This window comes from Sus scrofa, chromosome 14 (assembly GCF_000003025.6).
Source record: "Sus scrofa isolate TJ Tabasco breed Duroc chromosome 14, Sscrofa11.1, whole genome shotgun sequence".
NCBI classification, from domain to species: domain Eukaryota; kingdom Metazoa; phylum Chordata; class Mammalia; order Artiodactyla; family Suidae; genus Sus; species Sus scrofa.
In genome coordinates, this window is record NC_010456.5 from 133,251,525 (window position 1) to 133,273,906 (window position 22,382).

The 22,382-nt window shown below is 47.0% G+C and overlaps 1 protein-coding gene across 4 annotated transcripts in view; it reads right to left on the bottom strand.

Annotated features, from left to right (window-relative positions):
- The window catches only part of CPXM2 (carboxypeptidase X, M14 family member 2), a 129,858-nt gene that overhangs the window by 5,004 nt on the left and 102,472 nt on the right, over nt 1-22,382 (bottom strand). For 3 of the 4 annotated variants that reach the window (XM_021073606.1, XM_013983826.2, XM_013983827.2), the window contains 6 exons: nt 19,077-19,200; nt 17,674-17,870; nt 16,470-16,649; nt 11,192-11,489; nt 5,593-5,732; nt 2,805-2,904 (listed from right to left, as the gene is read on the bottom strand). In XM_021073606.1, coding sequence (XP_020929265.1) covers nt 2,805-2,904; nt 5,593-5,732; nt 11,192-11,489; nt 16,470-16,649; nt 17,674-17,870; nt 19,077-19,200 — 1,039 coding nt within the window. Of the gene's footprint in view, nt 1-2,804; nt 2,905-5,592; nt 5,733-11,191; nt 11,490-16,469; nt 16,650-17,673; nt 17,871-19,071; nt 19,201-22,382 lie in introns of all 4 variants that reach the window. The other variant, XM_021073605.1, reaches the window with a different exon arrangement.

A 22,382-nucleotide genomic window follows, 5' to 3' on the forward strand; every position in this document is an offset into this window, starting at 1 on the left:
AAGCTTGTTGACGAATCACTCTTTTATGCAGAAGCTTATTAATAATGTTTAAAATACAAGCCCGATACAGATGGCCAATAGGCACGTGGAAAGATGCTCAATATCTCTAATTGTTAAAGAAACGCAAAGCAAAACTACAAGGAGGTACCATCTCACACTGGTCTGAATGGCCATCTTTAATAAATCTACAAATAATGAATGCTGGAGAGGGTGTGGAGAAAAGGGAACCCTCCTACACCGTTGGTGGGAATGTAAATTGGTACAATTACTATGGAAAACAGTATGGAGGTTCATGGATTAAGAAGATGCGGTGCACATATACAATGGAATACTGCTCATCCATGAAAAAGAATAAAATAATGCCATTTGCACCAACATGGGTGGACCTAGGGATTATCATAATAAGTGAAATAAGTCAGAAAGAGAAAGACAAATATCATTTATGTTATCACTTGCATGTGGAATCTAAAATACGACACAAATGAATTTATCTGTGAAACAGAAACAGACTCATAGACAAAGAGAACAGACTTGTGGTTGCCAAGGATGGGGTGGAGAGGAATGGACGGGGAATTTGGGGTTAGCAGACGCAAACTATTATACACAGAATGGATAAACAGCAAAAGGTCCTACTGTGTAGCACAGGGACCTATATTCAAAATCCTGTGATAAACCGTAACGGAAAAGAATATGAAAAAGACTAGGTATGTGTAAAACTGAATCACTTTGCTGTAGAGCAGAAATTAACACAACATTGTAAACCAACTATACTTCAATAAAATAAATTAAAAATAAAAATAAATAGAATACCAGTCCTCTGCAGAACCAGACCAAACAGCCCGTGTCATTCACAAGGCTCACCTGCACCTCTCGTGTCTGGTCCGTGACAAGTTTCCATCTGTATTTGTTGAATGAATGACTGAATGACTAAGTGAATGAACAAATGAATCAGTGTGTGCCTACGAGGGGCTACTGGTACCAAATGCCATCCCACCCCATGTGTCGCCCCTCGCTCAGTGGCCATGAGGTCCTGGAGGGCAGGTGCTGGGGACAGTCAGGAAACAGGGCTGAATGAAGAAATAGGCAGCTGCCTTGAAAAAGATGATTCGCGATTCACCGCCTCACACTTCAATCTACGGCTTTGCGACATTTCACGTGCACTTGCCCCATTTGCACAGTAACGGGCCCTCTCTGCCAGGCACAGGTCTGCGCCCCAGCCTCCCCCGTCCTAACGCCCAGAGCCTCTGTGTCCTAGTAGGGCAAATGGGGTCAGTTTTGGGGGACAGGGTGTCTGTGAACAGCTAGCGGGCAAGGGCCCCTCCCTCCTTCAGGAGGAACAGCGTGGGGACAAGGGAACGGGCACTGCATGCAGAATCTCCAGCCCAAGGCTCAAGCCCCACTGGGCCTCCCCCTGTGCCCTCTGGGGATCATCACGTAATGGCCAGGCGGTTGGCCGTCCCAGCGCAGCGTCAGCCCTTAAACCACCAAGTGCAGGTCAGGCCAAGTCGGTGTCGTCTTGTTTCTGCCAGTTCAAGTGCACCTGGGGGCGGAGTGGTTTTTCTATGGCAACCACGATGTCCTTTCTCTCACAGATGAGTCTGTTCTCTCCACCTGGGCGGGACCTACCCCAGGTTCAATGAGGCCCCTCTCCCCACCCCAACTCTCACCCGCAGATGGCCCACATCCTACTACCCAGGACCTGTGAATTGACCCTCCTTGGAAAGAGGGTCTTTGCAGACGTCATTAAGGATCTCAAGATGAGGTCACCCTGGACTAGGCGGTGGGTCCTGAATTCAGTGACAAGTGTCCTCATCAGAGACAGAAGAGGAGGAGCCAGAAGAAAACGAAGGCAGAGGCAGGAGTGACACATCCAAGGAAGCTCAGGAAGGCCTGAAGTCATCTGGAGCTGGAAGAACCAAAGGAGTCCCCCCCTGCCCCCCCCCTGCCCCCCCGCCAGGATCCAGGGGAGCGCAACCTTGCGACACCTTGATTTCAGATTTAGGTCTCCCCGCAACTGTGAGAGAACACATTTCTCTTTCTTAAAGCTCCCCAGTTTGTGGTCATGTGTCCTGACACCCACTGGGACCAATGCAGGACCCAGTGCCCCGGGCACTGCAGCTCAGAGCAAAGCAGAGCACCCCCCACTGGACGCAGTGCACCCCAAAGTTTCCCCCCACATCCGGAAACCTCCATGTGTAACTTTACACATGGCCATGGCCCCCCCATCCCCATCAGAACTCTTGCTGACAATCTGGCCTAAGTGTCTAACCAATTCTTTTCCACGTGCATCTGTCATTGCATCATGCCGCAACATCCTCCATCAAAGCCAAGGTCACTGTTTCTCCATTTCTCCCTGAATACATCAAGTGCCATCCCAAGTGACGACAGTCCTGGGGCACGAGGGAAAGCCTAGGCTTGTTTTCATATCACTTTCTAATGAGCAAAGAACTGGGCAGCCTTGCGCTGATGCTCGGAGTGTCTGCAGAGCTGTTTCCCAGCAGCACCGAAGCTCCGGAGTGAGGAGAGAAACATCACGCCATGGCTCCGGCACCTGAACCCAGCCCCCCACCCCCGCCTCCTGAACCTTCACTGGGTCCTCCAGCCTCTGAGCTTCCGGTTTTCACTGGAATAAGGGACAGAGAGAAGCCAGAAAACTTTGCTTTCTAGGAAAGTGAGAGGAAAGAGCTAAGACAGGTCTAAGGAATACGTTGCTGGAGGTCGACTTGTGGTTTTCAGTCTAGCAAAGTCCTGAAAGAAATCGGCTATTTCCCCCTGAGAAAGAGTCTGCATACATTCGCAGTTACCTGTGCGGATGTCATGGTTAATGCCTTCTACAGAGATAACGGCGTTTGGAATTCCTTTTCCGTGCAAGTCTCTCACCACGCCTTTGATGCCCCGATGAACCTGCTCAGCAAAAATGAGGAGAAACAGGTGAGTTCACCGACTTGCTCAACCAACCAGCACAACAAGAGGGCAATTACCCTAACGCCAGCCCAAGGCTACCAAGAGCCCCGACGAAGCCACATCTGGCTCAGAAGCTCCCTGGCCTGTGTAGACGTGGTGTATAAATTTCTGTATTCGTTCGGGGTCCATCTACTGGAAAGTCTTTGACTGTAGTTAAAATATTCCAGAATATTAGAAAATATTAGGATGAGAGATGGTTCATAAAAAATACATCCAGCAGTTCCCACTGTGGCTCAGCAAAAATGAATCTGACTAGCATCCATGAGGACGCAGGTTCGATCCCTGGCCTCAGTCAGTGGGTTAAGAATCCAGTGTTGCCCTGTGTTGCAGTGTAGGCTGCAGGTGCAGCTCGGATATGGTGTTGCTGTGGCCGTGGCCTAGGCTGGCAGCTGCAGCTCCGATTTGACCCCTAGCCTGGAAACCTCCATATGCTGCAGGTATGGCCCTAAAAAAGCCAAACAAACAAACAAAAAATCCCAAAACAAAAAAAGCCACATATCCAGCAAAAACAGAATTTAATTTTATAGGCACATTTATTTTGACTTTCCTGGTCTGTATAGATTAATACACAGACTAAGTGACTTTAAGAGTCAAAGAGGCGAGAAGAGACTCCAAGATGTTTCTGGAAGTCCTAACTCAGTCTGTAGCCCCCTTCCCCTGAGGTGCCATGACACATGACACGCACCAACTCTGAACCTCGTGCCTCAGTTTCCCCATTTGAAGAGCGAAGGTGACATCCCTATGCTGCCAGTGACATTCTTTAGACATATTCCTATGCCTGGAAATTGGAGGTTCATTGGCTAAACTAGGATCATCACTTTTTTGTGTGTCTTTTTTTTTTGTCTTTTTCTAGGGCCACACCTGCAGCATATGGAGATTCCCAGGCTAGGGGTCTAATTGGAGCTGTAGCTGCCAGCCTATGCCAGAGTCACAGCCACGCAGTATCCGAGCTGTGTCTGTGATCCACACCATAGCTCACGGCAATGCCGGATTCTTAACCCACTGAGCAAGGCCAGGGATCAAACCTGAAACCTCATGGTTCCTAGTCGGATTTGTTAACCACTGAGCCACGACAGGACCTCCATGGATCATCGCTTTGGATGTCTGAGAGGACAGAGAAGGTTCCTATCCTTCCGCGCCAGCAGGGTGTGCCAGCAGGGGTGTGCATGTGGGGTGTGCCAGCGAGGTGTGCCAGCAGGGTGTGCTTGCAGGGTGTGCTGCAGCTGCACTGACCCCCTCCCTGCCCCCAGGACCCTCACGGATCAGACTTGGATGCTGCATCCTGGTGCTGGACTCTGCCACCCGTGTGCAAGTGGAGATGCCAGGAAGCCGGCAGGCCAAGCCCTTAGCTGGTTGCTTCTTCTGACTCATCTACGAGAACCCATGGAAGAAAGGCAATCACCCCGAGAGCCTTGGGATCTTCCTGGTGAATGGGAGTCACAGCAGAGTCATACGAAGTTCAACAGTCACTCTTTTTTTTTTTTTGTTTTTAAGATCTGCATCTGTAGCATATGGAAGTTTCCAGGTTAGGGATGGAATCAGAGCTGCAGGTACTGGCCTACACCATAGCTACAGCACCGTGGGATCTGAGCTACATCTGCAACCTACACCACAGCTCCCGACAACAGTGGATCCCTAACCCACTGAGTGAGGCCAGGGATCAAACCCACATCTTCATGGATACTAGTTGGCTTTGTTCCCAACATTCACTTTCATTTCTCTGGCCTCTGTGAGTCTACTCCTCAGTGGGGCACGGGGTTTATTTGGTTAGTTTTAGTAGCAAACTAGAACCAGTCTGCTCAATGCCACAACCCAGGCGTGTCCTTGAGAGCAGGAGGAAAGGAGGGCAGGCAGGGGCCTGACCTACACGGCAGGGCTTCCTCACCAGCGACAAGCAGGACCACTGCAGGCACTTGTTAGAACTGTTCCAGGTGACATTCTGCCACCTGCTGCAGTGTTCTTCAGCCTCAGCATTGTTATGGGAAGAACTGGGTGCCCCTCAAATCCACATGCTGAAGTCCTTACCCCAGCACCCTAGAATGCGACTCATTTGGACTCTGTGTCTTTAAAGAGCTGATGAAGTTAAAATAATCCATAAGAGTGGGCCTTGTAATCTGACTGGTGTCCTTATAAGAAGAGGAGATTTGGACACACAGGGCACCAGGAGTGTGTGCACACAGCGAAGACCACGTGAGGACACAGTGAGAAGGTGGCCGTCTGCAGGCCAAGGAGAGAGGCTGCAGATGAAAGCACCTGCGGATACCTTAATTTCGGACTTCTAGCCTCTAGAACCATAACTTCTGTTGTGTAAGCCCCCCAGCCTGTGTATTTCCTCAAGCAGCCCTTGCAGACGAATACAAGGGACCTGGGCCAGCTGGCTGGACACATGTCACTTCCTCCCCCTGCCACAGCAGCATCCTAGAACCTTGGGAGCAGTCTCCCTCACCGTGAACCAGGGGGAGCCATCGACACTGACTTAGAACTGCAGACAACAGCTTCTTCCGACTCTTTAGTCGCCAGCCAGGGACAGCGGCCACAGTCAAAGTACTCATTTGATCTAGGCTTTTGACCACGGAAGAGCTTCCTTCCTTAGCTGGCCCCCATCACAGCCCTGTGCCCACGTCATACCTGCTCCATGAACACGATCAAGGATTCCCGATTATTCTCCCACTCCTCGGGCAGCTCGCTCTCGTGCGGGTACTTATCACAGCCCACGTAGATGGACAGCTCGAAGCAGTTGGTGTGAAGGTAGCTGAAGTCGTTCAGACCTGCCGAGCCGAGCGGACAACATTTTGACTGAACGGTGCTCAGAGCGGCACCGGGAGGCAGCAAGAATTCAAGAAGGTGACAGAGGACTTTGTTTGAACAAGGAGGTATCGAGTAGCGACTCAAGACAAAAAAATTAATCAGAGCTGCTGCTGGGGGACAGAATGGGGGCGAGAGAGAGAGAGAGAAAGAGAGAGAGAGAGAGAGAAAGATGCTGCCGGAATGGCTGATGGGGAAGATGGGGAATGTATGAGAACATTTTTGACAAAAGAAGGACTAAAATAAGAGATTTTTATTATATTTTTATTTTTTCCCTTTTGGGGCCGCACCTGCAGCATATGGAAGTTCCCAGGCTAGGGGTCGAATCAGAGCTGCAGTTGCTGGCTTACACCACAGCCATAATCATGCAGGGCCTGAGCTACATCTTTGACCTATTCCATGGCTTGCAGCAATGCCGAATCCTTAACCCACTGAGTGAGGCCAGGGATTGAACCCACATCTTCACAAACACTATGTTGGGTTCTTAACCCGCTGAGCCGTGGCAGAAGCCCCTAAGTACTTTTGAGATACAATTATTTTTATTTTATGAATAATTTAATAATAGTTTAATACTATTTTTTTTTAGGATAAAGGTATCATTCGCTAATACTATGGGTCTTTAGCATTTAATTACATTCAGCTCAATACACACGCTGCTCTCAGCTACAGCTTTTTAACCGAGTTTTCTATTCTAATTCATAAACATAGCTATCCGTACCACCACTTGGTGAGTGTCTTACATAAGCCAGGACCCATCTTTCACCCTCTGCATCTAGCACAAACCCAGCAGAGAAACAGGTAATGTAGCCCGATTTTACAGCTCAGAGAATTGAGTCCGAGAACAGCTAAGGGATGAATGTATCTAGAGTCACGTGTCTGGACAGAGTGAGGGTTTGAACCCAGGTGTGTGTAACGTCCAGCCCCAGCTCGTCACTGCCTTGGGGACCAAAGGGCAGATGCCCCGACCACCTGGCTGGAAAGCAGACAGCCTCATGAATCCTGGCATGACTTTGATAAGGCTTGGTCCCTGTATTAGCGTCTTAGGGCTGATGATACAAATGCCCACAGCTTGGGTGATTTAGAGCAGCACTAAATGATCTTCTCATAGGTCTAGAGGCCGGGAGTCTGAAATCAAGGTACTGGCTAGGCCACACTCCTTCCAAAGGCTCTGCCTTGTTTCTTCTGGCTTCTGGTAGACCCTGGCTCGTTCCTCGGCTTGTGGCCACGTCCCTCCCATCTCCGCCCCTGTCTTCATCTTCTGCCTCAGTGTCTGTCTTCTCCTCTTCTGTCCCTTATAAGGACATTTGTCACTGATCTTAGGGCCCATCTGGGTGACCCACAATGACCTCATCTTGAGACCCTTAATTACAACTACAGACTCATTTCCCAAACAAGGTCACACTCAGAGGTTCTGGAGATTAGGGAGTGGGTGTATTTTTGAGGGGTTCCCTTCAGAACACAACAGTACCCAACATTTGCAAAATTAGTAAATGAATGTCAGATGGCCTACAGTTCCAGTGGCTCCCTTCCCAACATGTTTGCTTGGGGGGAACAGGGTCACGAGCAAGAACACGTGCTGCTATGTTCTGTGTGATGGCGGGAGGGCTCTCCAGCGCCTCCACCACGTCCTCTCTGGGTTCTGAGGGTCAAGGCCACTGACAGCAGAAGTCAGGTGGGCTGGTTTCTCTGGGTCAACTGGGAAAAAGCAGGTCCTCCTGTGCGTCCACCAGCCTTGGTGCTCATGTGTCGTCCTTGGAACGCTCGTGATGCGGTCTTCCACACAAACGTCTGTTTAAAACTCACAGCTTTGGGTGCCAAGAGCAATTCTGGGAGTTCCCATCATGGCTCAGCAGAAATGAATCTGACTAGCATCCATGAGGACGCAGGTTCGATCCCTGGCCTCACTCAGTGAGTTATGGATCTGGTATTGCCGTGAGCTGTGGTGTAGGTTGCAGAAGCGGCTTGGATCCTGTATTGCTGTGGCTGTGGTATAGACCAGGGCTACAGCTCTGATTCAACTCCTAGCCTGGGAACCTGCATATGCCACAGGTATGACCCTAAAGATACAAAAAAAAAAAAAAAAGAAAAAAAAGAAGGAGCAATTCTGTATCAGTCTGCTGCCTAACTGATAAGGTCACAGACAAAATGGCACAAAATATAAGGCCACTCTCTCTATCTGATGCCAGAGTCAAACCAGTCATATGTCAGCAGTGAGGGGCCTCTGGTCACATTTGTCTTAAAATCAGGACAATGACAGTGGTGGGATAAAAGGGGATGGGACAGTGTCAAGGGAATGGGAAATCCTTGGCAGGGCCTGGTCTGGTTGAAGAAGGTTGGTCAAGATGCCAGGTCAGCTCATTGGGTGGAACCGGAAGTGCGGAAGGACAGAGAACTTGGGGAGGCCACGGACATCTGCCCACCGGTCAGCACGGGCAGGGCAAATAAATCAATGTGATACTGAAAAATCCTGAGATGGGCCTGCCCTTTGGCAATAAGTGCGTGCCTTCAAAGCCCCAGAAGTGCTAGCAGAATTGTCAAAATGATGAGAAGCCAGGAGAATGATGGAAAACTCAAGCCAGGCTGTCTTTTTAACGCCGAACGCCTGCCCGTCCTCGAATGTCATGTGGCTGAGAATTCTTGGTAAGAAATGGCTTCAAAAGGGAAACGTAGGAGTTTCCATCATGGCTCAGCGCAAATGAATCTGACTGGCATCCATGAGGGTGCAGGTTCAATCCCTGGCCTCCCTCAGTGGGTTAAGGATCCGGCGTTGCCATGAGCTGTGCTGTAGGTCACAGACGTGGCTCGGATCTGGTGTTGCTGTGGCTGTGTAGGCCAGTGGCTGTAGTTCCTATTTGACCCCTAGCCTGGGAACCTCCATATGCCACAAGTGCGGCCCTAAAAACCAAAAAAAAAAAGAAGGAAAAAGGGAAACATGTGGGCAGGCGCCACGGGGTGACCCAGATGGTGTGTCCCCAGCCTCGGGTCCCACCTGGGGACCACCAGACTTCCTCTGTGTTCTCTCTCTGCCTGGATTCCTGCTCTCATCACAGCTTCAAGATGCAATAGTGTTCCTTAAAGCTCTGTGTGCCCGATGCTGTCACAACGTCCGTCTTCATTGTGGGGGAGAGGACACAGGAGGGTGGCCTTAAAAAGGGTCTCACATTCCTTTGCAGCTGAAATGCACACTACAAACGATGTGCCTTCCGAGCCAGGCCAAACCCTGCTCCCAGCTGCCCACTCTCCACTAACTAAGGCCTGTCAGTGCACCACTAACGAGTGAGTGAGACCCAGACACAAAGGAGAAGCGGGGAGGGGGAGGGAAGGAAATTAGAAATTGCCTTTCATTAATCTCCAAAAAGAGAATCTGTAGACTTCATCACACCGCCAGCAGAAAGAATGATTAAAAGGCTCGAGCCACTACATTGGCTCTGCCACAAAAGTCCCCGAAATAATGGAAAATATAATTGATAGAAACAAATCAAATGCTGCCAACGTGATGAGGTGGCAGCCAGCTCTTCCCAACATTGCCACTGACCCCGCTGCTGACGAATCCAGCCGTGTCCAAACCCAATTTAATCACAGCAGCCATAAAAAATAAACAGATACTTTATGTAAAGATTACTGTCCGTTTTTAGGGTTAGAGTTGAAAAAGCCGGCTATTAGGAAATTTTCTTGATAGATAGATAGGTATCTGCCTTTATTGACATATTTTTTTTACTTTGTACAGAACAAAACCAAGATGGAGATAAATGAAACACCTCTACTCAGTATGAAACCAAGAAAGAAATGGCAAGCTTTAAAATGTAGGTGTTTTTAAATGTTCACGGGAACAAATATCTACCACTTTAAAACTGTTCTTTTCCCAAGGGCTGAAACATACCTGAAAAGTATGTGAAGGCTGAATCTCTAGCAAAGGAAAATAAAGGTAATTAGTGCAGTAACATGGAGAATAGGGATTTGCTGAGACAGAGGTTTCATGGTGAGCGTGCTACGGGAAGAGGGGCCAGAAGGGGTGGAAACTTACCATAGCTGAGTGTTTCCGATAAGCTAGACAAAGAATACACACATCCACCATCTACATAAGCCTCACAATAGACCCAGAGGGGCCATGATCATCATGGCCACCACCATTCTCATCAAGCCCATTTTATACATAGAACATATGGAGGTTCAGAGAGGTCAAGTAACTTGCCCAGAGTCACACAGCATTTAGGTGATGAACTAGAATTGGAACCCAGGAGGTCTATTTGACATGGCTTATTTTTCCTTTTTGTTTCCTTTTTTCTTAGGGCCACACCCACAGCATATGGACATTCCCAGGCCTGGGGTCCAATCGGAGCTACAGCTACTGGCTATACCACAGCCACAGCAGCATGGGATCTGAGCTGTGTCTGTGACCTACACCACAGCTCATGGCAACGCCAGATCCTAACCCACTGAATGAGGCCAGGGATCGAACCCACGTTCCCAGGGATACTAGTCGGATCCATTACAGCTGAGCCACGACAGGGACTCCTCCGACACGGCATATTTTTCAGATTCAACAGAGGTTTGACCAACCTTCACAAAGTCAAGCAAATACGCGAGGAACATTATGTTTGGGATCTTTGCCACCTCAGTGCCGAGGGACCTTAGGGAATGTGACATCCTTAACCCTCCTCCTTTGGTAACTAAGGCCAGGAGCAGCCCTGACACAGAAAACGAAGGGCTTATCCTGACACTTGGACCACGGGGTCCTCTGGCTGCTGTAAAGGAACTTCTGACCTCGCTGCTGGAAGCCCCTCTGTCCCAAGTGGATGCTGGGAATAGCACCTCATGTTTCCTGCATCACAACAATGGGGCTTTGACCAGATGCCCGGCTGTGCCTGGGAGGCCTCCAGGGAACGGAAGATGTGTGACAAAGTCTGAGCGTGGGAGCCATGCCCACGTGTGGAGGAGGCACAGCCTCCACAATGAGAGGGCTTCTGAGCACAAAGCCCTGGCTCCAGCTCCAGGAGCAGCGTGCTCTCTGCCCCTTAGCTGGGTTTGCTTTCCGGGGCAGCATTTCGCCTAAGTCTATTATGCTTACACTCTCTGACCCTGCAACATCCAAAAAGCTCAGTGGCTAAGAGCAGACCACCAAGTCAAAGAGACCCCAGCTCTGCTCCTCTGGAGCTTGGACAGATGCCTTCCGGCCCCGCTCATCTCATGCATTAAGTCGGGAGTCGGTCAGACCCCCTCCGAGACTACTGTACGGATGAAGAGGCGTCCCTGCAGTGCAGGCGCTTGGTAAGTGGATGCTCAAGCCGCTATGACGCTGATGACCGTGGCGAAGGGAGGATGGGGAGGAGACGGTCCACAGGCTCCCCCTCCCTTCCCCACCCCCATCCCAGGAGTCCGTCATCCTCTGGCCCCCAGATGATGGCAGGACCATCAGACTTACTTCCAGCCACAGTGTGCCAGGAAGCCCCATTGACAGTTCCGTCCTCCTTCTGGAAGTCTTCCGTGTGGCACACCCTCCTCCTGGCGTCCGTCATGAGGCGGTGCGTGGATGCGTAGGAGTAGGCCAGCCAGCGGAACACGTGGTCGTCGGGCGTGGGGGTGTGCTCCTGCGTCTTCCACAGCGACCTCACCATGTCGTAAGGGTAGGCCACCACCAGCTCGCCCCCCTGCAGGTTGCCGCCCAGCACAAAGGGGATTTTTTCCATCCAGGCTATGACGGCCCTGGTCTCCGCCGCCACCTGTGAACGTGCCCGATTCAAATACATTGGAGAAATGAAGCAAGAAGGACACTGCCTCCTCTCTCCAGCTTTCCAAATAGGGACATCCTTGCAAAAGCAACCACGTTATGGAAGCAGCTTAGCAAAATTTAGAATTTCAAAATCTGTCCTGGAAAAACTAGACATTGTGGAAATAACAGATATAAAAAAGAGAGAGAGAGAAATTCAGAGACATTTCTTTTGGGAGGAATATTCCAGTTAAGGCACAAAGAGGGCATATGATAGAGTTTCAACATGCAGCGACTCCGCTGAATGAATGGGTCCGTCTAATGAACTAATGTTCATCAGTGGCTACAGAGAGCAGGGAAATGGAGCTGACCCAACATAATGCACCTCTTGAAAAAGGAACACATGCTAAAAAAAGCACCAGCCCTGCATGTGACCAAGCCTCTAGAACAGGGGTCGGCAGACCTTTTCTATTAAAGGCCAGAGAGGAAACAATTCAGACTTTGGGGCAACACGGTCTCTGTCACAACGACTCAACTCTGCCCTCGCAGCAGGGTACTGCCAGGGACAAGAGGCAGACAAATGAACGTGGCTGTGTTCCCATAAAGCCTCCACGGGCTGCATTTACCGAGCCCTTCCTGTTCTACATAGCGTAGTGATCTGAACCTCACTGCCAATTTACAGGAAGCAGAGAGGGATATGCCAGGTGACATCATAAGAATACAGTCAGCACCCAGACAATGGAAAATGCTAGAAGACCATCGAGTTTATAACCTAGTTGTTACAAGCGAGATCAACAACAACAAATTTGCAAGAAAAAAGGTAATACAGGAGAAACATGCAGCTTAAAGGAAACTTAAGACTTACAAACCAGGGAGTTCCCGTCGTGGCGCAGTGGAAAAAAAAAAAAAAAAGACTTACAAACCAATCAAAACGAATGTGCTTTAGTTGGATCGCAACTAAATCTCTGTGTGTGTGTGTGTGTGTGTGTGTGTGAGAGAGAGAGAGAGAGAGACGGAGAGAGAGGGAGATGGGAAATGATTATAGAAGAAATGTGAACCCTGACTGGATATTTTACAATATTAAGAAATAATTTATTTTGGTATAATAATATAATCATTTATGGCTTTAAAAGAGAGTCTGATATTTTAAAGATACTTACAGGAATACTTTAAAGAAATATTTACAAATGAAACATCACACCTGAGATTTGCCTCAAATAATCTTGGGAAGGAGGGGAAAGTGGCGGAAGGTAATAGATGAAACAAGCATGGCTAAGTGTTGAAGCAGAGATGGGTACATAGGGTGGGCAGTGGGGGGAGTCCTTTACAGCTTTATCTGCTTGACTTTTTAATGATAAAAAGTTAAGAGAAAGGAAGGGAACTAACAATGTTAGAAGCTAAAATTGGAAACTGGATATAATCAAATACTTATCAATGAATCAAATATTTATCCTAAGTTACTGATCCCTGTGAAGATAATTCCAATAGAAAAAACAAAATTGACAATGGGTTAGAAACAGACATTGCAAATGGCTTAACTATGCAGCATAGAACATTGGATCAAGGGGTGAAAGCGACTAGATAGGGTTCATTAAGCTTTGTTCTTGCTCTTAAACACACCAGGGGCCCTGAGTAGGACTAGTCAGGACTTAGCTCATGACACAGTATCAATATTGGTCCATGCCTGTCCCTCTGCTTTTATATACCTGGATATAATGAACCCCCGTGAACCCACCATCCACCCCAAGATCCACCATATATTGACAATTTCTGCATCCATATGCAACCCCCTCTGTCCTATCCTCTTGCTGCCCACTCAAGGGTAACCACTACCCCTAAATGATATGATTCTGATTCTCTTTTAATTCCATAGGTGTATGTCTATGTATATATATTATTTGCTTTTACTCTCTTTTAGTCTAAAAAGGGGGGGAGTAACCGCACTGATGATTGTCTCTTGTAATTTTTTTCCTTTTACTTTATGTTTCTAAGACACATTCGTGTTGTTGCATAAAGCTATAGTTCAGTCTTTTTCACTTCAGGATGAAGATTGTATCATTTATCTGTTCTTGTGATGATGGGCATATAGGAACATTTTCAATTTTTTTTTGTTTTTTTGCTATGACCAACAGGGTTGCTTTCAACTAGTGTGGTCTTCTGGTATACCTGTGTTGACATTTACCCTGCAGAAATCACCAGAAGTGTAATCGTCATCACACAGTCCACTTTCCAAGATCATCAAATTCTCTCTCAAAGTCACTGTCTGATTTACACTCTCACCCACGATGTATGAGATATCCACTGTTCCACAGCCTCTCCAACGCTGGCTCGGCTACTGTTAGTTTTGCCAGTCAATGGGTGTGCAATGTTCTCTCACCTCCGTTTCCTCAGTACTAGTAACACAAAATATCTTCTCTTGTTTATTCACCATATGTTTCTTCCTCCACAAATTGCCTCTTTGTATCTTTTACTCATTTTTCTACTGAGTTGTGTCTATTTTTTCTCATTTGTTATTCTTTATCTTTTCCAAGATTCTAATTCTTTTCCAATTATGTAATTTTCAAATAACATCTCTCAGTTTTTAACCTCCTCTCATTAGTTTTTTAAGTCTTTTGATGAGCAGGCTTTCTTATTTTGATGTAGCTGAATTTACTAAACTTTTATAATTAATGCCATTTAAAATCATTTTCCTATCAACTATACTTCAATAAGGTACTTTAAAAAAAAAAAATTGTTTTCCTCACCCTGAGGAATGACAATGTTAGAAGCTAAAATTAGAAAGCTTGATATGGTCAAATACTTATCAATAACCTGCTTCTCTCTGTAGACAAATTCCTTTTTTTTTTTCCTATCGTTTCATTGATTTCTGTTCTTTTTAATTACAATATCTCTACATTTGGGGAGTTTGTTCTGCTCCTCTTTTGCTAGCTTCTTAAGTTAGTTAATGTTCTGCCTTTCTTCTTTTGGAATATAATCATTCAAAGGTATAAATTCCTTGCTATAGTCCCCAAATTTTGATATGTAGTATTTTCATTTTTGTTGATTTCTAATTAATTTTTAGTTGCCAGTATGAACTTTCTCTTTGACCCATTATCTAGAAGTTTTTAAAACTTTTTCTGAATGTGTGGTGACGCTTTCATTTATCTTATTACCATCCGCTAGTTTAACTGTATGGTGGTGAGACAGTCATGGTCTGTCTGACTCCTATTCTTTGAAATTTGTGGAGATTTCCTTTACAGCCCAGAGCATGATCAATTTTTGAAAATGCTCCAGGAATCATTCAGAAAATTTATATCCACTGTATTATCTACATGTCGGTTGTAGAAGTCTTTTGGATCCCTTCTGTCAAGGCTGTTAATTGCCATTCAAATCTTTATCTTTGCTGATTTCTTATCTAATGGCTAGTAACTGAACAAGGTGTTGTAATGGTAAAGTTATGAAATTCTCCTTGTGTTTCTAAAGAACAAGCTCCAAAAACTAAATCCCAGTCTTAAAGCAAAGACTGAAATCCAAGGACTTTCTATAACTGTACTAAAATAATTACTTATCTCTGAGAGCCTCAGGGCTAAGAAAGCTGGCAACTATATTGCAATTTTGGTCCAAGGTTTCCCAGATTATAACATCACTTGAATTCTCAGCTTTGCCAGATGACATTAGTATGTTAGTTTAAAAAAAAAAAAAAAAAAAAAGAGAGATTCTATAGGATGGAATTAGGAAACGTGAGCATCCTAACTAAACCAGATGGTATTGCCACTATCTGTCTCCATCACTTGACTGGTTGCTTCTTGAGGGTCTGAAAAACACCATCCTGTGCATCACTAAATGAGGCAACCATGCTGGCTCTCCTCCAGCAAGTGGTACCCACGTGTGCCATGAGCTAGAGCTCTGAGGCAGAGCTGAAGAGCTGCCCTCTAGCCATTCATCCTTTCTCCTTGATTTCTTAAGAAGAGGAGCCATTACTTTTTTGGAGATTGTGATGTGCTTACATTTCCCAGCCTTCCTTGCAGTTGCTTGATACTGTGTTTTAACTAAATTCTGGCCAAAAAGATTTAAACAGAAGTATTATGCAGGAATCTAGGAATGTCTCTTAAAATTAACTGGCTTATCTGAGAGGGGAATTTTTTTTAACCTTTTCTCTTCTCTCCCTTCAAAGACATGACAGCTGGAGGATCAACTACCATCTTGGATTATGACCTTAAGAGTGAAAGTCATATGCTAATATGTGGAGGCAGAAAGATAGATGACTGCTAGGTTCCTGATGATCATGGGGCTTCTATTTGCTGGCCCCGAATCATCTGCCACCAGGGTCTTATGTGAAAAAGGAAAACAAACTTCTACCTCTTTAAGCCACCGTTATTTTCTTTTTTCTCTTGTTATAGTGAAATCTCACCCTTACTTATACAGCAGTTGAGGCAAACCCCTTCATGGACGTATAGGGTCAAGGACTATACGGATAAAGAGAGTTTATTGTGGGCAGAGGAGGCAATAAAAGACATTGGACATTTTGTGAAAATCAGACCTTCTCTAAGATACTTTTTGGTGAAACTAGACTTAAGAAATTTGGGGAAAACGTTTCTCATCCAATTGCATTTTTTCTTTCTGAAGAAACACCATGTGTTACAAATCCATGGGGACTTATTAAAATAAAAATAAGATACCTCAACTAATCAGGGAAGTCTAAGGATAATTTTGCTGCAATTTCATAGCACTGCCAAAAATGAGGGTAATAATGACCACAACAAACACACACAATTCATGTGGAATTTTTTTGGAAAAAGTGCTGTGTAGTTGTAAAGAAATATAATTAAATGATTTCTCATCTAAGAAGAATCTCCTCAAATAGCAACTGAAAAGGCAAACTTCCTTACATTTGGAGAAATCATGAAAGAAAAAATGATTTTGTCTTGTTTTTAAATGTTATATCCTCTGCAAATACCATGGGGGTTAACTTTGGCCTCCGCTGCTCTACAGATTATGGGGTGTTTTTACTCACCGTGGCATTTTCGGACAGAAACCACTCAGGGATTGCAATATAGTGATTGGGCACTTTCCTTGGGATGTTCTGTCGGTCCTCTGCCTCCCAGAGCAGCGTGTTTAAGTCAGGAAAGTTGTTGTTGATGTCAATTCCGTCATGGGTCCAGCGTCCCAGGGACCAGCCTCCCAGTTCTGAGCCCTGAGAGATAGTTCAGAATGTGAGGAACCCAGAGACGTCTGGACCATTCTGTCTCTCACACACATGAGATGCCTCCATCTCAATCATTATCTCCATCTCTATCTGGATGTGTGTCTCTAAGCCTCTATGTACCCTCTGACCCATAGATGACATCCAAAGGAGAATATTTGGTTAATAATCTGTTAATACTTGGTGGGCGATGGATAACATAGCCAAGTCACTCCAAAGAGGGAATGGCACAGAATCACTCCTGCCACGTGGCGGTGCTCAACAAGTATTCGGTCCTCCCTTCCTCCTCTCCCTTCCTCTCTTCTGCACTGGTTATAGGAAACTCCAAGTAAGAATGAGTCTAAGACTCCATCTCTGCAAAAATCAAAAAGCCACCATATTCACGCATATTCTCCCTGCAATTCTGGCTCACTATTTAGTATTTCAAATCTTAACCAACTATTTGCACCAATAAATAAAATCAAAATTCCACATGGTAAAACTTGCATCTGATAGGTGGCATTGTTTTAAATATAGCTTCCCATTTTATTCTCAGATATTGTGATACATAATTACAAATACACAATATAACATCATACGAACTGTATTCTATACATAACTAGAGCCTATATAAATCCTATACTATAATTAGAACAGGAAATATAAACAATACATCAGAATAATAAGAAGCACTGTCCTCAGAGGACTGATGAGAGGATTATAGTTTAGAACATGCCTTAAGTCCTCAATCAATGTGAGGTGTTACTATTATTCTATCCTATTGTTCCCATTGTACATATAACAGTATTATTATTCACATTCACTTTCTTCAGTCTGTTACTGTGTCTACCTCTCAGGCTCCCCCAAATTCTCAATTACTGCTGTGCCTCTTTCATAGGCCTTGTGGATTTCCCTGTCTCTGCAGAAAGACACTAAAAAGAAAGCTGGTAATGCAGAATTTGGATGAACTCATGACTCAAGACTCTGTGCAGTTGGAGCCCAGCTGCTGTGCTGGGCTAGGGCAGTGGTCCATTACCCCCTCGTAGGCTTTCTCATAGCCGTCCGGGTTGAGGGAGGGGAGGATGTGGATCCGGGTCTCCTCCACCAGGTGGACGATGCGTGGGTTGCCTGCCAAGTACTCCTGGCACAGGAACTGCATCAGTAGAAGCATCAGCTCCCGGCCCAGCACCTCATTACCGTGGGCCCCTGCGATGTAGTGGAACTCTGGCTCTCCTTTACTCAAAGATGGGGAAAAACAGAGGATGACATCAGACGCTTACAGCAAAACATCCTTATCACATTGTATTAGGGAAAAAAATCTCTGAATAATAGAAACCTACAGTGTTAGCCCTCTCTCTCCTTCCAAATCAACCATAACTACATCAGTACAATTTTTACTAATTCCCAGCTAGTCAAATATATAAGGTATAAGATGTATAGGAAAATCTTAGATGATGCCAGCCACGGAATAGGCATTTTACTCTTTTTTAGCAAGAAGAGATAAAATAACCCAGCATTTAGAGTTTAAAAACTTACAAATCAAACGCAAGCCACAGCAATTATTTTTCTCTTTGGGGAAGCAATTATTTTTCTTAAAAGAACTTTGTGTTCACTCTGACAGAGATAAGTAAATAAAAGCAGAAAATAGAGTCGGGGCAAGTCAGCATGACACAATTTTGTAAAGGGGGCTGTCTTTGAGACTGTTCTCTTCAAAGCTTAGCTTTTTTAGTGTTGGGATTTATTAGTGATGGACATGAGCTGACAGGATTTCGATTTCCCTCATTGGCCAAACTACCACTTTTGAGAAAATGTGATTCTACCCACAGATAAAGCTCTTACCTTTTAGAAGAAACTCCTAAGAGAAACTCCTGAAATACTGACGAAAGTTACAGTTGAGAGACTCAGACAAACCCTTGCATTTAAATTTCAGTGGATTTCTAAAGGGCTCACCATTTTACCAAAACAAAACAAAATCTTTGACCACCTTCTTCTGACCTGTAGGAGAACTTCATTTTGCGAGCAACTGAATGAGAAATGGTAGAAAACAGGAAATGCTTGTAGATTTCCTGTTGATTGAAATTGAAAAGAAAATCAGTGGAACCACCTCTACCTTGAGCCACTGGTGATCAGGGAATCCAGTTTTCTCCTGAAAAAGAACTCTGTCCTAACTGTCTCCAGTCATTCTCCTCTTTGGTGAGTGCGACTGGTCTCAGAGATGGAGAACAGAATTAAGTATGGTCCCTTTGGAGAAAAGGAGGGTATTTCTAACTTCAGTAATTTGACAGCCCACATCACAAAATGAGAGGTTCACAGAACCAAAACCGACAGAATCTATGTGAGAGTGGGTGTGTGGACAGGTTCCCACAGGGCGAACCACCCCCTTGCTCTCTGAGAAGGCACCAGACACGTAGGGCCAGGTGCACTGTGGGGGAACCTCACCGACTTCGTGCTCCCCAGGGTGGTCGGAGATCTCCACGGCGTACAACTTCAGGCCCTGGTGGCTCTTGCCGATGTTGTAAATTCTGGTGATGTTGGGGCACATTTCATTCACAACCTTCATTAACTGAGAAGCAAGAGGGATTTAAGGCTCTAAGCCTTCATGAAGGCAGTGCACTGAAGGGGGCAGAGCGCTCAAGACCGTTCTCCCTGCTGCCCCCTCCCACACACCACAGCTACCCCTTTCCCAGCTTGGAATGTCTTCCTCGTGTCTCCTCTGCTGTGTCCTCCAGCCCCTCCTGCTTGTGTTTATCACCTCCCTGGGTTATGGTTTTACCCCCCTTGGTGGTGGGATCACATCCTTAGCTTGTGGTTATCACCTTCCTTGTGGTGGTATGAACGCCCTGGGTTGTGGCTTTATCTTCCTTGGTGGCATCACCTCCGTGGGTGGTGGCATCACCTCTCTTGATGGTGGGATCATCTCTGTAGGTTGTGGTGTCACCTCCCCTGGTGGTGGTGGCAGCATCCTGGGTGAGGGGACCAACTCCCTGGGTGGTGGTATTACCTTTTCACTTCATTTTCTGTCGTCTTATTGCAGGTCTTATCAGGGACAGACTGAGCCTTTTCTCTCTCTATCTTTCCTAAATCAATATTTGTTCCTGAATATCATCTTTCCCTATCATTCAACGAACATCTACGGTGTCAGGCTGAGGACACGCACACTGCTGGAAGCGTACAGTAGATGTGGCAGCAGAGTCACACCAGGCCACTCCCCTTGTGCTTAGAAAGGGGCAGGGGGGCCGTGCCAGGACGGGGTGGGGGATTCAGGCTCCCATGAGGAAGGGAAATATATATACGTGTCGTTTCCTGAATTCTGCCGGGACAGGCGAGCTATGCTGTCAGACAAGCTGCCAAAGGAGGGGAGGAGGGCCCGCGGGTGGCAGGAGCACATGCTGCCCAAGTTGGGGGTGAAGGACAGAGGCACCCCTGCCAGAGGCTGCTGTGTCCCCCACCTCTGGACAGGTACTTGTGACACAGCCGGTGAGTCGCCTTGACCTTCTGGGTCAAAGTGTTCAGCCACCCCCTTGTGAAAGCAGCTCTGATTCAAAAGCCATCTCTGCCAGGCACCAGACAAGCCATGCTTCCCCATGGTGGAGTCAGGAGTGTTCGTGAGACAACCTCTGAGCAGACCAGCAGGGGAGCCTGGGGACTGTAGGAACAGTTGAGGAGGGCCGCCCAGCCCAGGGCAGGGAGGGGCTTTAGGCTTGTGCAAGATGAGCAGGAGCTGGGCTGGTGGTGACGAGAGGAGGGGCCCACAGAGGGCGGTGTAGGCCTGGACAAGCTCTCAGCATCTTTTACTACATTCCTGACCAGCCCAATGATCCATAAAATGTCCTCGTAAACTGTAAATAAACAAATCTGTCACAAACGTTATGGTAGTTTAATGTCTATGAGAGCTGAGAAATGGGTACCATGCGGGGTGTCTGATGGAGGCGAGGGGCATGGCTGGCCCGCGGCCTGCCTCTCACAGCACAGCTCTCTGCTCTGGCAGGTGGCGTGCCTGCGTGGGGCACCCGTAAGCATCCCTAAAGGATGAAGGGCTTCACTGCTGCTGTAGCGTGGCTCGGATGACACACACGAGGTGTTCCAGCTGCAGCCCCGGTCAGAAATCCAGGGTCTAATTCTCTCACTGCTCCTGGGAAATGCAAACATGCTTCATTGGATGAGAACTCACTTTAGGTTATGGTATCGAGGGGAGAGAAAGAAAGCTGACTATAAAGGCCTCCTGTTCACAAGAGGGCAGAGGCAGATGCCCACCCTCAATGGAGAAACCGCAAGCTAGGTCCACACTTCTCACCATGAGGGGTACAGACTGCGGGGCTGCAGTGCAGCTGCCTAGGCATGGTGCCATGTCGTAACAAGGGACACGGTGATGCTGTCACTAGTAACGTCAACCATCGTGGTCACGGAAAGTTCTATTTCTCTCCTGAATCTTGCTGTGATGACCAGCAGTGACGTACATAAGGCAGAAGGGACTGTGCCCGTTCTCCAGATATGGAGGGCGAGGCTCAGAGAGACATCGAGGGATTTGCCCAGGGTCACCCAGCTGGCAGATGAGTCAGGGCTTTGGACTCTTAGGTTCTTATCTGTCCGTGAAGGTTCAGCAAAGCAATGAAAAGCAGCACTGCTGCCTCTTTTGTCTGCTGCACACGTGACTGTTCTGAGAGAGGATCACAGCACTGTCACTCTCTAATCTGGGACCTTGCACAGCAGACCCTACTGACCACACAGTCCTTCTCAGCTATCAGCGTGGACCTTGGCAAGTCCCGATCAGCAGATGATCCACTGTCTGGCGTTCAGATCAGTGACCAGCTCTGGAGACACAGAACCACTCCAAGCAGCCTTAGCTCGGTGACCTCCACAAGCATGCAGCACGGAGCCCGGCTGTCATTTGACGCCCACCCTCCTCCCCGTTTCCATTAGATGCAGGAGAAATGTGCTCCCTGTGCTGGGGACCGTGACCTTGACACGAAAAAGACAAGGAGCGTCTTCCCTTGGATGCACACTTCGCCATGGATACAGCCTCTCAGGATGGGGTGACTCCCGGCCATGAGTCATCAGTCACCTTATCATACTCTACCCACCGCTGCAGTATTTTCACACCAGTCACATTTGCCTTCTTGGTGTCACGGTATCACAGGCATAAGAATGAGAACACGGCATTTGACTCCCTTTGTGAAGGTTCCTCTCAATTTTCTCCCCGCAGTGGCCTCTGCAATGCTGGGAAGGGCTCCTCCAGTGGCCACCAGCCCCACCAAAGCCCTATGGAAGTTCCCAGGCTAGGGGTCCAATTGGAGCTACAGCTGCTGGCCTTCACCATAGCCACAGCAACGCAGGATCCAAGCCACGTCTTTGACCTACACCACAGCTCATGGCCACGCCAGATCCTTAACCCACTGAGCGAGGCCAGGGATTGAACCCAAGTCCTCATGGATACTAGTCGGGTTCGTTACCGCTGAGCCACAATGGGAACTCCAGGTCTTGATGTTTTAACGTGAGAGAAAGGAACAGAATTTTCTTTATGGTCTTAAAGCATGCAGTCTCAATAGGGGTGACATCAGTTCAAAAGAGGTGAGAATTGGTTTTCCGGGGGCTATACGTCTTAGCTATTTCAGTGTGTCGTGACCCTCCAAAGTTCAACCCTACCTGATAAAATCTTATTCCTTAATTTTTAATACAGCGGATATAATGGGTATAGTTATGGGTATAGTTAAGAGCAGTGTCAGGAAAGGGCCAGTAAAGAAACCT